Here is a 15,228-nt window from a genome sequence, read left to right on the forward strand (position 1 = left end):
ATTCTTAATAGGGGACCTTCAGAAGTCCTTCCAAATTGAACTAATTTTATGTCGAAATTTCGTATATAGCGACCTTCTAAGTCAAACTTCCAACCCTATCTATTCGTTTGCAGATGACAGCAACATTTGCCATTCAAAGCCTGTCGTAGATTGGGGCAATGAGGCAAAACATGAATGTAACGCTTAACCATGATCTTGTGACAACCTCTGAATGAGGTTTTGCGAATAGAGTCAATTTTAATGCACACAAGACTCGATGTTGTATATTAACACAACGGCCAACAGATCATGTTACTCCATCTTCTTTTATGGGTGGAGTAAATGTTAATGAATCAGATGCTTTTGATGTTCTAGGCATGAGTATTGTGGGTTCTGTTTCACTGTTCTACCGATACTACAATTGTATGTGCTCTGCTGAAATTATGGAAGTTGTTCCCGAAACCCGTAGTTGTTTACGCAATACACGTTCTTCGGCAAGGGCTCATCAATTCGTTGTCGACTGCACAGTTAATCGCACAACACATTAAAGGGAAAATTCGTTCTTTAGCCATACTTCCTGCTGAAGTCTTTCCTGTCACTTTCAATATAAGAAAATTCAAATCAAATGTCCACAAACACAACTTCCTCTAGACCAGCCCCCATTCGAAATTTAGTTGTCGGATAACCAAATTTCTACCATATATTGCAATATTTTGTAATTTCACATGATACCAAACAAAAGAATTTCTGGTTTATGCATTTTATTTTAAATATGTTTTCTTTCGAATAAAATTACACAATAACACCTGAGGCAGGCGCGGATCCTCCCCAAAATCTAAAAGTTTTCATATAAAAAAAGAGGAAAAAAAGAAAAATGTAAAAAAAATTTTAATTAGCCCCCCCAAAAACCTGACCTGGATCCGCGCCTGACCTAAGGGATCCCAAACAAATTTAATCCCTAAAAATATTTTGCTACAATAAACAATTTTACTACTAAGATCAAGAATGTCGAAATCACTGTTTTTCGAAAACCATTTTCAGTAAGTTCTGACTAGGGTATTCATTCGACTAATGATCGTTCGATTAATCGAATAATTTCTTACGAATAATTATTCGAACAATTTAAAAATGGCCATTTTCGAATAACGAATAATTCGAACAATTTTATGTCGAATAATCGAATAAAACGAATAAATGTTCATATATATTTAAATTTATTAAATTGCTTAAAATTTTTCATAATTTCAAATTTAAATAAGTAATAAACTTACAAAAATTGTATTGTTTCTTAAATTAGACAAATAACTAAAGATAAGGGAGTCTTTCGATCACTGTAGATGAGTGGTCCGATAGCTCCTTCTATAAATATATAAATAATACTGCAAGAAGTTACAATTCTAAAAACAAATCTTTCAAAATTTGTAACTTAGGACTTGAACCAATGAAAATAAAAGGTACAGAATAAAATATTTGTTATTTAGCTGGCGAAATATTAGAAGAATCGCAATTTATAATCAAAATATTAACTTAGATTAAAGTGGAGTTGAATGTGATGGAGAATGTGATTTTGAAACGGTCGTCGAAATTGATATTGAGGATGACATTTATAATGATTACATTGAAATAGATGAAGGCCATGATCTTAAAATATATGTATATAAGTGATGTTATTAACCGCGTACGTAAGTGTTGCAAAATATTTAATAAATCGAATGATAAACACAAATATTGCATGGAGTTCGTCTTATAGATGATTTTTAACATCGTTGAACATCTTTGTCTAACATGGTAATAAACTTTTTGCGTATTTGTAAATGCGTCAATCATGCACTGTCTGACTTCAAATTAGCCACGTTCATTGACAATGATATCAAACTTTGGACAGATTCCCTTTATTGTGTAATTCCCCAAAACAACTTTATTAAGCAAAGATTCGGCAACGTTGATAGCGCTTGATGTATAATACAATTTGTTATAGATAATTTAGAAATAGTGAATAATTAATTTACTAAAGAATTAGTTACTCAATTTAAAACCCGAATTAATGAACAAAAAAAAAGTTCTTAATACGTTTATATTGTATTTGAATTCAGGATCATGTCCAACTAGCTCAAATTTTTTAAAGCATAGCTCCAAAACTGAAACTAAAGGGTTTGGTAGTCAATTGTTTTGTAGATTATTCGGGAGTTAATCTGATCAGAATATTTCTGTTGGAAATTTAATGATGGACTTTGTTTTCGAATGTTTTTTTAACATTATCAATACTTGAATTGTTAACTTTAAAATTATTTTTTTGTTTTTCTTTAACAATAAAATATTAAAAAACCTACATCAAAACTTCATTTTTTACTTTTTTTAAAAAATTTAAATTATTCGAATAATTCGATTAATTTTAAACGTGTGATCGAATTATTCGAACAAATTAAAATCTCTTATTCGAATTATTCGTTTTATTCGAACAAGAGAAAAATCGAATAATTCGAATACCCTAGTTCTGACTAACTACTTCGTTGGTATTGTCGAACACAGCTTTTAAATGTGAATTTCTTTCATACCACATATGTAAATAGCACCTGAAAAGCTTTTATAAACTTTAACCTTCGTCCTTAAGTTCTTCATATACTTGACAATTAAAAAGCTTTTCCTTCACGACTGTCATTAGCCAGCCCATCAAAAGAAAAAGTTGGATTTAGACTCGACAATCAAAGAATTATTAACGAATTAACAAGGCAAACGATTAGAAAGCAACTAAAATGAATCATACCAGTTTAAAAATAAAAATAATAAACATTAATTTACGTTTTCTTCCACTGATATCTAGCAGAACTACATTAACAATCATAAACAAAAACCCTTGATTGATAATCCACTGACAGACAATGAGAAAGCTCTTTTATTCATTCATTCAACAAGTGAGGTGTAAATTAACCGTGAAATACTAAATGAAAGAATCAACTTGAAAAGGGCTGACTTTCCACTCATTCATCATCTTGATGCACCAAGTGTTTGTGATTGTTTGTTTGTTGTGGTGGAGCTCCTCCTAAAGGCAAAAATCAATAATGCACCCATCTTATTATGAAATGTGTGAATGCGTCTATTATTTATTTGTCCGCTCATTCATCACTTTATCTCTAGCGTGGGTCACACATTATTTTAAGTGTCAGACGGACGGACGGACGGAATGACTGACAGAGAAGTTGCTTAATTTAAAACTGATTCATTTTTTAGTTTGAGTTTATTTGTATGAAAAACAACAAACAAATCTAGACTCGTATAAAACTGATTATGATTGACAGTTAATATGAAAAGAATTGGCTGAATGCAGACCTTAAAATTTATGAATTCTTTGATTGGTTTAAAAAAATCAGAAATTTATTTATTTGAAGAAATTTTAAAAATAGACTAGATATACATATTTTATTTTTCTTCGGAACCGTTACTCTGTAATAGTCACCTATTATAAATGTACTTACCTACTCTCAGTGTTGCATGAGACATTTTCCGGCCGCATAATTTCTCGATTTTGCGATGTCAGTTGCCCGCCTTGTTCTAGTGTTAACGCCGCTATATATTTTCTCTGGGTTCTTATGAAAGACCAAGTTTACGAGAATAAACTGATGCACATAAAAATGAAATTCGCCAATGCATTGATGAGAAAAACTCTGAATCATTCAATGATCCAAATCTCTTCAAAACAAAAATTTGTAATTCCTATTCAGATAATGAATGACTGCTTCTCTAAAAGAGAAAGTTTGGAAGAGAGTGATATCGCTTGATAACCCTCGTTGATGATAGCTGGTCAAGGACAAATCATTAACTTTTGTCGAACACCTAAATAACGTATTTTAGCCAAATCCACCCAAGAATGCTATTGTACTGGAAAATTCACATCTGAACGATACAACTGATGATTATATCACAGTTAGTCCAGAGAACGTTCAAAAACCATCGGAAAATCTCCGGGTTATAATCAAACTTCACATGAACTGGGCGTTTTTCCAGATTATATTGAAAAAAAGAAGACGTTTAATCATCCATTTTTTGTTTTCGATATTTAAAGTCATAAAGACTCACACGGGGTTGTCATAGAATACAATCATTGTCGGAATCGGTTATGAAAACGACAAAAAAGGTACATTTGGCATCTGAAATCCAATGTAATTTTTTGACAAATTGCCAGGTTATACCACATCGATTCACATAAGTTCCTAGTCGACCTATATCTTCATATAGGAAACTAGAAAAAATGGTACTCCACTAGTTCAAATGAGTTTTTCAATGAGTTTTAATGGTCTCCACCAGGGTTTATCCAAATTAAAAGACACGTGTTTGGTGTAAATGACGTAGAACAGGAACCGATATACGAAGCCTTACACCACACACGCTCCAGAACGAGACGCAAAATTGTCGAATGCAAAAAACCGAAATTTTATTTCCCTTAAGAAATAATGACAATGTCAAGGGAGTTGGTCACGGGATGGGGATCATGGTCACCCATAGTCGCTATTTTCCCTTTTACAATGCTGAAATTGCAAGGCATTCAGAAGAAGATTGCTAGCGAGGTGTTGAAGAGGTAGATTGCAAACTATCTGTACTAGAACTTTGTAGAAATTTTTTTTGTTTCTCTTTTCCACTCTTCGCAATTTGCATGTTCTGGCTTCATATAATTTTTCTCACATTAATGTTTAAATGCTTTTGACAGTTAAAATGTTCATAACCCATGGTAGGCGTTCATATTGTTGAGGTTACGATGATTTTCGTCAAACAACCCGAATGTGAACAAAAGAGCGTAATAGAGCGTAAAAATACACACAATTCATTCAGTTTCTTGATGTTGTTGTGGATATTTTATTTTTTACCCAAAAGAGCACACAAATTAAATGCCTCTTTTTGCGTACCACTGTTCATAACCATCAACAGCGAAAGAAAACGAATAAAGTCTGTATTCCTACTTCCATACTTTTTCTTCTTATCTGACTATTGAAGGGAATGACAATGAACCTTATGGTCCTAGTAGGCATGTTCAAAAGAGAATGAGAAAAATGTCTGCCTTTCAATTTCAGTCTTGAAAAAGGGGACTATTCAGAGGTTTCAATCCCGGAACTAGCCACTATTCCAGATAACGGAATTGTTCCAGAAACCCAGTATGTAAATCTTTTAGTGATTGACAGTGTCAGAGAAGATGATAAATATTATATTTTACCTCCTTCTAGCAATTCCTGTAGAATAAATTCCGAGTCTTCTAGTATTTGAACCGAATTTTCCGGTAATAGCTGCCACCAGGTTTCTCAGTGATGAGTGTTGTATTTTCAGGAGATGTAGGTCATATTTTCCCCAGCGTATGGATACATAACATCGTTTAAAATTTATCTGCATCCGAATCCAGTCAAATGCTCGTTTATCACCAAACATGACTGTCTTATTTGTGTATTTGGGGTCCAGTCTCTTTCCCTTCGGTATTACAAATTTTCTCCCATAATTGCCTCTTAAATTGTATTTGAATTCTTTGGAATAGAGAACAGTATTCATTTTAGTCTCGACCAGTTTAAATATTCTTTTGAAAATTGTACGGTTCATCTTAGAAAAAAAACTTTTTTTGTGGGGCGATAGCTACCAAGACCGGTCTGCTAAAAGGTTCGAGGACTAATTTCCAATTTTAGATTATTGATAACCTTCCGGGAGAGTAAATTTTGGAAATTTCTTAAACTCTCTTGCTATTAAATGATCTTGTCTTGGATTTGTTTCACAATGTGTTTCTCCCAAATATTAAATTTTGACAATATCTGTATCACGAAATTTTGTTATAGTTTTTTAAACTTTATTAATCCTTTGACGACGAATGGGACAAATATGTCCCATTTGCTTTTTTCGTCATTACAGCCACAAGTTAGATTGGATTTCGATCTAAGTGGTGTTCGATAGAAAACAAATGCATTATTTGGTATTCGTGTTAACACTAAAGTTATGTTGTTTCTTCTCAAAGTCAGAAATTTGTATTTTTCTTTTTGAAAATTTTAGTTTCTTTTATATCTCGAGTTCTAATTGATTCTGTTGGATAAACATTAATTGTTCAATGGATTTGTTCCCAAATTTTTACCTCTGACGACGAATGGAACACATATGTCCCATGATTTTTCTCGTAGAAGGAGTAATAATTTTTAAATTTTGACAACCCTTTAGTCTTGTAATGTTGCCTTTCCGAGTAAGAATACAATTTTAAAAATTTCCAGCAGAAAATTCTTCATCGTCAAAGGGTTAACTGAATATTTTCACAAATAGTTGTTTGCATTCAAATCGTTATTATTTTGGAGCAAGAAATTGCAGAATTTTTTTAACAGCTCTTTTGCTTGAAGTTATAAACATTTTCTGATTCATCATTTAATAAATTGTGCCAAGAAATACCTACTATAATACCTACTACAAGCAAAAAGGTGAACAAAAATATAACCTTTTCCTTTTTCTTACTCTTTATTCTAGGAATCCTTTCAGTCAATAAATGTTACCTGGCCTCTGTGATGATTCACTAAAGCAGAAATTTTGAAGACATCAAGACAAATAAAACAACTAAACCACATAGAGACTTGGGAAATCGTCAATAAATTTAACTGGCTTTTGACTATCAAATATTCGTTTACACATTTTTATTTACCGTGACAACAAAATAAACAATAAATTTTTAAATAATAACAAAATAAGTGAACAAAAGTAAACATTAAAAAGGAAAATAATACAAAAAAGCTTATCACTATTACAAAAATAAAAAAAATAAGACCCGCGTTAAGTTCTCACAGAAATATTTACTCTCTCCCAATCGGTCTCTCCTACACTCTATCAAGTTCAAAGTCATAAAAATAAAGTAAAAATAACGTTAACGAAAAAGCATTCATAAACAAACACACAGAAAAGCTTTTTGTATTTGCTCCTCTTTTGTGGAGCTCCGTATCTCTGTGCCTCTCTTTTTAAGTGGGGAGAAAAAGTTTTTTTTTTTTATTTTTGTTTTTTTGCAAACACGTTGTTTGAAAAACAGCTTACAAATGAGTAACGAATCGTCTGCGAGTGAAACAACACCGCTACGTCGGCCTGACGATAGATACATTAATTCGCTACCACAAACGCCTCCCCCAACATCGTCGTCGTCATCAACTACGTTTAATAATTTTCAAACGCGTAACTCGGTCCGCAATAATAATAATAGCACAAATTTAACTTCCTCGTTAACGGATCCAATAAATTTGGCTTCTACAACTGTGGCCATTGCCAATCACAATAACAACAATATCGAAGTTCATTTAAGTCACCATCATCCTCATCTTAGCAACAATAATAACAACAGCAATAGTGAATTATTTATTAAAATGGAAACAAATAAACGAATTCTCTATCGAGTTGGTCTGGATGTCTTGATTTTATTATGCGGTAAGTAGAAATTAATAAAAACTATTAAGAATCATAGTTGAAAAGTGCAACCTCGAGTCAGGCACCAACAGATATGTTTTACAATTTGCGGGGCAAAAGGGAGGGATCAATAAAATATTGCATTGTTTTGATTGTTTTTGGTTGCAAATCACCACACAGTTCTTTGGTGAATGTCTGTCTCAGGCAGTCAGTGTTTGTGTTTAAAAAGTATCATTGAATGTGATGGTTGCCAGATTGCTTAATTTTATATGTAAATTACTATGAAATGCCCAAAATTTCAACTGCGGCTTAGTAGATTCTCTTTCAACTCAAGTTTTAGCGTAAATGTATTCAGTGATATAAAATTGGTCCAATTAACGTTTGTAAACTTTTATACTTACTATATTCAAATAAATTAAAATTCACGGCGAGTAATATTTAAAAAATAAATTGCGGAAAAATGTGTACATATGAATCGGAAATAAATAGGAATCCATTTCAAAAATATTCAATGAACGTGGCCTTGTCGTTTGTAGACATAGGAAATATATTCATGAAACTGAAACATTTATAATTTGAATCGTAAACTGATAACTCAAACGTAACTGATCTCTTTTTGAAAATATATGTAAATTAGAGTGTTTAGACAAAATTTCGTTTGATGAGCTGAATACGGGAAAAATATTAATGAGGTATTCACAGACCAGTGATTGACAATCAGGATATCAGTATAATTTTCCGTTTGCAGTTAAGGTGACGATATGCAGGCATTCTTGAGAAGGGTATATATGTATAAGTTTGTCCTTCCATTTGTAATTTCCACAATATAATTTTCCGACCCTATCTATATATATAAAAGAGTAACGTTACTGACTGACTGACTGACTGATTCATCATCGCACAGCCCAAACGGCTGAAGCTAGAATCACGAAATTTTAACTGTGGGTGGTTCCTCCCTCCCCAAAACGATCCGATAAGAAGGGATTTTTGGAAATTCGGACATTTAGGGGGTAAAAAAGGGTAAAAACGGGTAAATTCGGTAACCTTATATCTTCAAAACTAATAAAGATACAAAAAAACTTAAAATAGCATGTTACTCCATTTAAAAAATAAGCTGACAGGTGTTTCGTACTTTTTGGAAATTCGAAACTTTTAGGGGAGAAAACGGGTAAAAACTGTATTTTGGTACTTTTTTTGCACCCTATGTATCTTTTAAACCAATAAACATAGAAACAAATTTTAAATCGTATTCTTTAACTAACAAAAAATAAAAAATATAAGTTTGGTACTTTTTGGAAATTCGAACCTTTAAGGGATAAAAATTGTGTTAATTTTTGGTACTTTTTCATAAAATATGTTTTTCTATAATTTGACATAGACATACGAATATTTTATTATGAGCTCCCACCACGTTACAGAAATTTATTTGAATGAAATTGTACCACCTCAATGGGGATAAAAAAGGTACCAAAAAGGGGATAAAATCGGGAAAATACATTATATTTGAAATTATTAAGCCAATTTTGATAATTTTTTTTAACGTTGGTTCCTGGATTCATACAAAAATTAACTAACAGCGTGTTATTTGGAACTCGAGTACCAAGGTGTATATTGGGCCAAATCCGGGTAAACAGTTTGGTACTTTTTTAAAACATATTTATTCTTGGGCACATTAACACAGATTTTAATATTTTGATACATGCCTATAGCATAAACAATTTTGGCAAAATGGAATATTTTTAAATTTCAAACTTGAGGGGTGTTCAAGTAAGAAAAGGGAAATTGGTACTTTTCTCCTAATGGTACTTTTTTAAAATTTTAAATTATTTCAGTTATCGACATTAAAGTTAGCTGATATGTATTTGAGTGAAGTTAGTGTTAGGAATAGGGGATAATATTTAGGTACCAAAATGTGTGAACTGTACTATAGGTACTTTTTTGTTCATCTAATGGTACTTTTTTGAAATTTCTATAATAATGGACTTAGAAACATGAAATTTAACATATATGGTCCTAAGTGAGTGAGAATTCTAGCGGGAGACTTTTTGGTACTTTTTCTTTATTGGAATGGTACTTTTTGTAATTTCTTCACCAATGAACCTAGAAACATGAAATAAAGCTTATATATAAACCGAGTGAGTGGAAAACCACAAGTGTGGGTTTTTTGGTACTTTTTCTATATTCTAATGGTACTTTTTTGAATTTTCTATAACTATGGACTTAGAAACATGAAATTAAGCATATATGGTCATAAGTGAGTGAGAATTCTAGGGGGAGACTTTTTGGTACTTTTTCTTTATTCTAATGGTACTTTTTGAATTTTCTATAACTATGGACTTAGAAACATGAAATTAAGCATATATGGTCCTAAGTAAGTGATAATTCTAGGGGGAGACTTTTTGGTACTTTTTCTTTATTCGATTGGTACTTTTTGTAATTTCTTCACCAATGAACCTAGAAACATGAAATAAAGCTTATATGGAACCGAGTGAGTGGGAAACCACAAGTGTGGGCTTTTTGGTCCTTTTTCTATATTCTAATGGTACTTTTTTGAATTTTCTATAACAATGGACTTAGAGACATGAAATTAAGCATATATGGTCCTAAGTGAGTGAGAATTCTAGGGGGAGACTTTTTGGTACTTTTTCTTTATTCGATTAGTACTTTTTGTAATTTCTTCACCAATGAACCTAGAAACATGAAATAAAGCTTATATGGAACCGAGTGAGTGGGAAACTACAAGTGGGTGCTTTTTGGTACTTTTTGTATATTCTAATGGTACTTTTTGAATTTTTTATAATATAATGGACCAATGAACCTAAAAACATGAAATTAAGACCGGAGTGAGTGGGAATCTACAAGTGTCTGCTTTTTGGTACTTTTTCTATATTCGAATGGTACTTTTTGAATTTTCTGTAATAATGGACATAGAAATATGAAGTTAAGCATATATGGTCCTAAGTGAATGAGAATTCTAGGGGGTGACTTTTTGGTACTTTTTGTTTATTCTAATAGTACTTTTTTGAATTTTCTATAACAATGAACTTAGAAAGATGAAATTAAGCATATATGGTCCTAAGTGAGTTAGAATTCTATGGGGAGACTCTGTGGTACTTTTTCTTTATTCGATTAGTACTTTTTGTAATTTCTTCACCATGAACCTAGAAACATGAAATAAAGCTTATATGGAACCGAGTGAGTGGGAAACTACAAGTGGGTGCTTTTTGGTACTTTTTGTATATTCTAATGGTACTTTTTGAATTTTCTATAATATAATGGACCTAGAAATATGAAATTAAGCGTATATGGTCCTAAGTGATTGAAAATTCAAGCGGATACCTCATGGTACCTTTTGTTTATTCTAATGGTACTTTTTTTTAATTTTCTATAGCAATGGACTTAAAAACATGAAATTAAGCATACATGGTCCTAAGTGAGTTAGAATTCTAGGGGAGACTTTTTGGTACTTTTTCTTTATTCGAATGGTACTTTTTGTAATTTCTACACCAATGAACCTAAAGCCATGAAATTAAGCTTATATGGACCCGAGTGAGTGGGAAACCACAAGTGGGGGATTTTTGGTACTTTTTATATATTCTAATGGTACTTTGTTGAATTTCCTATAATAATGGACCTAGACTTTCCAAAAAATCGAAGAATTTCAAAACCACGGTTTCGGTTTTAAAAAATTAAAAACCGATCGGTTTCGGTTTTGTGATAATTTATTAAATCTTAAGTATTATAGAAACAAAATTAGTTAATAATATAGGAAATGATATACAAATCTAAAATTCAAGCTTGGCGGGTTATGGTTTAGTGAATGCGAATTTAAAAGTGATAATCAATGGTACTATTTCCTTATTGCAATGGTACTTTTTGAATATTTTATAATAATAAACATACAAATTTAAAATTAGGAACACATTTTGCATTTTCTATAATAATGGACCCAGAAATATGAAATTAGACATTTACAATTAGATTCACAAAGTGAGACTTGATAGTACTATTTCTTTCTTCTAATTGGGGTGGCGAAGCGCACCGGGTCAGCTAGTAAAGTATATATATTCTGGATCCTTATAGATAGCGGAGTCGATTAAGCCATGTCCGTCTGTCAGTTGATCAACTTTCCGAAGCCCCCAAATAACTTACATACATGATTCATACATCAATAATTTTGGAATTCTTCCGGTTCGGTTGCTATTAAAAATTGAAAAAGCGGTCCACAAATGGTTGAGATATAAGGACAACCTAGATTTTTGACCTATATCTGGATTACTAAGTCATTAATATAGACAATATGGATATCTTATGATAGATATTTAGTATAAAAAACCTTGCAACGACGTATATAAGACCATAGTAAGTTGGACCTACAATCGGTCAAAATCGGAAAAAATATTTTTTAATCCGAATTTTTTTTTCACCAAAAGTTCGCTTTCGCTAAATATTACAAAAAAAATATTTTAAATTTCAAAAATTACAAACACAATAAAAAAATTTAAAAAAAAACAACTTTGGAAAAAAAAAATAATTTTGTTTACCTAAAAATATTTAAAATTTTTATTTTTTGAAGTATAATTTGGTGAAGGGTTTTAAATAATATTTCACTAAAGTTTTGATAATATGCATTTCAAATGAAGTTTTTCTTTAATTATACAATGATTTTCTGATTTCGAAAGGAGCTCTAAGTTGACCACCTAAAATGTGAAAAAACTTTCGGAAATATGAATCGATTTTAAAGATTTTTATTTCTTAATTTTGTTAAGAAGTACTTTACGAAATATTTGATTAATTGGGCTTTTCCGTTTTTAGCTTATAACTTTTTTGTTTAAAGCGAAACAAATTTGAAAATAAAAAATAAAGAGAAAATATACTCCAATTTGATATCTGAAAGTCGAAAAACTTCACCTGAAAAATAGAGCTTCGGATCAGTATCGCAGTAATACAAATTACTTGTACATACATTAAACGTTTAACAAATACTAAGCATACATATTTCTCCGTTTGAAAGATTGCTCGAAACATTAAAAATATGTGCAAAGCTTATTGATATTCGCAGTACATTGAAGCAATGTATTTCAACTAAACTCTCGCATAGTAAAAAAATTATAAAATATAATATTAACCTATAAGATCACAAGTCTATGATAGACCAATCAGCTTCTTACATTGTTTTTTAAAACTACTTAAGATCCTAAAGTCTTTGAATGATGTAAGCTTTATCCAAGTTCACTAATTTACTTGGCTTCGTCAATTTAAAAGCCCATATTCTTCAAGGGTTAATCAGTGACCAATCGAAATTAAGCCTTGACTAAAAGGTTATCTGCTATAAAAGCGTTTAAAACCAATTTGGACCACTCTGCTTATATTTAAATACTTCTAGTTAGGCCTAATGATATAAGGCAGATTCAATAAATTAATATAATATTAAAAAATATAGCATCTGGGAGCTATCAAAGAAGATTACCAATTAACTCCTTGTATAGAGTTAAGAAAATCATTTGATAAATATTTAATTTAAGATATAATACATAATATTATGTGCTTGCTGACTCCTCACTTATGATCGTAGACTTCTACAGTCTTATGAGGCGGTTTTTTAGTATAAAGTATGCTGATGGTGTGTCAAGTTACTGTTGGTTTTTTAGGATAAAGTATGCTGATAGTGTGTCAAGTTACTGTCTAATCAAAGCTGGGTTTCTACAGGAAAGTGTTCACGGATTAACAATTTAATTTGTCTATGTGCGATAATCTAACCAGTTCTCACTTGGACTCATGCTAAGCATCTAGAGAACTATATAATTATCTTAGACGCTTAAAGACATGGTTGAAAAATTCTATAAGATTTGTAATTCTAATTCTTGTTCAAATGTACGAAGATTTTAATTCTTATTTAAATTTAAAAATCTAATTAAATTTAATATCTAAACCATTCCATTGAAGAATGGAATCTTTATAGAATTAATTCATGATTGAATCATTCTTGCGATGAAAAATTTACCAATTACGATAACCCGAAGCGTAAGAAATCGTACGTGAAGCTCGGCCAACCAGCCGTATGGAAGATGTTGAAAACTTGAAAGATTTGTTCACACTTGCAACATCTACCATCAGTAAAATTGCAAGAATATTAAAAATCAAATTGTCTTTATGAAAACAAAATGAATTAAGTCTGGTTTTCTTTTTTATACTATCAAATTAAATAAGAAAATAATAAATTTCGAGCATATAAAATGTCACCCTCATTATTATACAAATATTTGTTTACATTTTTTTTTAATATAAATGCCATTTTATTAGTGATGACAAGTTACTGTTGGTTTTTTAGGATAAAGTATGCTGATAGTGTGTCAAGTTACTGTCTAATCAAAGCTGGGTTTCTACAGGAAAGTGTTCACGGATTAACAATTTAATTTGTCTATGTGCGATAATCTAACCAGTTCTCACTTGGACTCATGCTAAGCATCTAGAGAACTATATAATTATCTTAGACGCTTAAAGACATGGTTGAAAAATTCTATAAGATTTGTAATTCTAATTCTTGTTCAAATGTACGAAGATTTTAATTCTTATTTAAATTTAAAAATCTAATTAAATTTAATATCTAAACCATTCCATTGAAGAATGGAATCTTTATAGAATTAATTCATGATTGAATCATTCTTGCGATGAAAAATTTACCAATTACGATAACCCGAAGCGTAAGAAATCGTACGTGAAGCTCGGCCAACCAGCCGTATGGAAGATGTTGAAAACTTGAAAGATTTGTTCACACTTGCAACATCTACCATCAGTAAAATTGCAAGAATATTAAAAATCAAATTGTCTTTATGAAAACAAAATGAATTAAGTCTGGTTTTCTTTTTTATACTATCAAATTAAATAAGAAAATAATAAATTTCGAGCATATAAAATGTCACCCTCATTATTATACAAATATTTGTTTACATTTTTTTTTAATATAAATGCCATTTTATTAGTGATGACACTAAAATAATCGAAAGATGTTATGTGGAACGAAATGAGATAGGAACATTTTTTAAAGATGTAGAAAGATGTTGGCACTCAGCCCTGTGTAATTCTTATGGGAAGATGTTAACATCTTTGCAAATTGATGGTAGATGTTAAATGTACGCTAGTGTAAAAACCCTATAAGGTAATGATCTGTATGTGGTGGGATCAAATGGGTTCTATCTATTATGAGCTGCTGAAATCTGGCGAGACTAGCACAGGGAACCTGTACCGAATGCAACTGATTCGTTTGAAGCGAATAACGCCCAGAATATGCGGTTGGACATTCCATTATGACAACGCTCTGCCAAATGTTTCAATACCTGTTAAAAACTATTTAGAAAGAAGTGCTTATGAAGTTTTTTCTCACCCGCCTTATAGTCCAGACTATAATTTATTTCGATGGATGCAGAACGCTCACTCTGGGATACGCTTCACTTTAGAACAGAGTATCCGAAATTGGCTGGATACGTTATTTTTCCTCAAAAGATAAGCAGTTCCGTTGGAATCCATATGTTGCCAGAAAGATGTTTATATTTGCGAAAAATTATGGTTTTTCATGCGAAAATAAGTGCTCCTTATCAAGGCGAATCTATAGAAGGTGACGACAGAAGAACAGCTGATTATTTTTTTTATTCGGTTGTTTAGACAAGTGAACTGTCAATTCACTTGTGTTTGTTGTGGCGAAAAATACAACAAACCCAAAAGCAAAAACAACCACAGGCAACTTTGACAGTTCACTTATCTTTTTACAAAAACAAAGTACCTGTTGTTTTTGTATATGTTGTATTTGTTGTAGTTCTGTCGTCACCTTCTATAGATTCGCCTTGCTCCTTATGT

At 31.3% G+C, this 15,228-nt stretch overlaps 1 protein-coding gene across 2 annotated transcripts in view; it reads left to right on the forward strand.

Moving 5' to 3' along the window:
- Nucleotides 1-6,939: 6,939 nt before the first annotated feature.
- wun (wunen) overlaps nucleotides 6,940-15,228 on the forward strand; it is a 96,503-nt gene continuing 88,214 nt past the window's right edge. The window contains exon 1 of one of the 2 annotated variants that reach the window (XM_065511956.1): nucleotides 6,940-7,395. In XM_065511956.1, coding sequence (XP_065368028.1) covers nucleotides 7,014-7,395 — 382 coding nt within the window. In that variant the 5' untranslated portion in view covers nucleotides 6,940-7,013. The remainder of the gene's footprint in view (nucleotides 7,396-15,228) is intronic. The other variant, XM_065511957.1, reaches the window with a different exon arrangement.

The sequence above is a fragment of the Calliphora vicina genome, chromosome 5 (assembly GCF_958450345.1).
Source record: "Calliphora vicina chromosome 5, idCalVici1.1, whole genome shotgun sequence".
Taxonomy (NCBI): Eukaryota; Metazoa; Arthropoda; class Insecta; order Diptera; family Calliphoridae; genus Calliphora; species Calliphora vicina.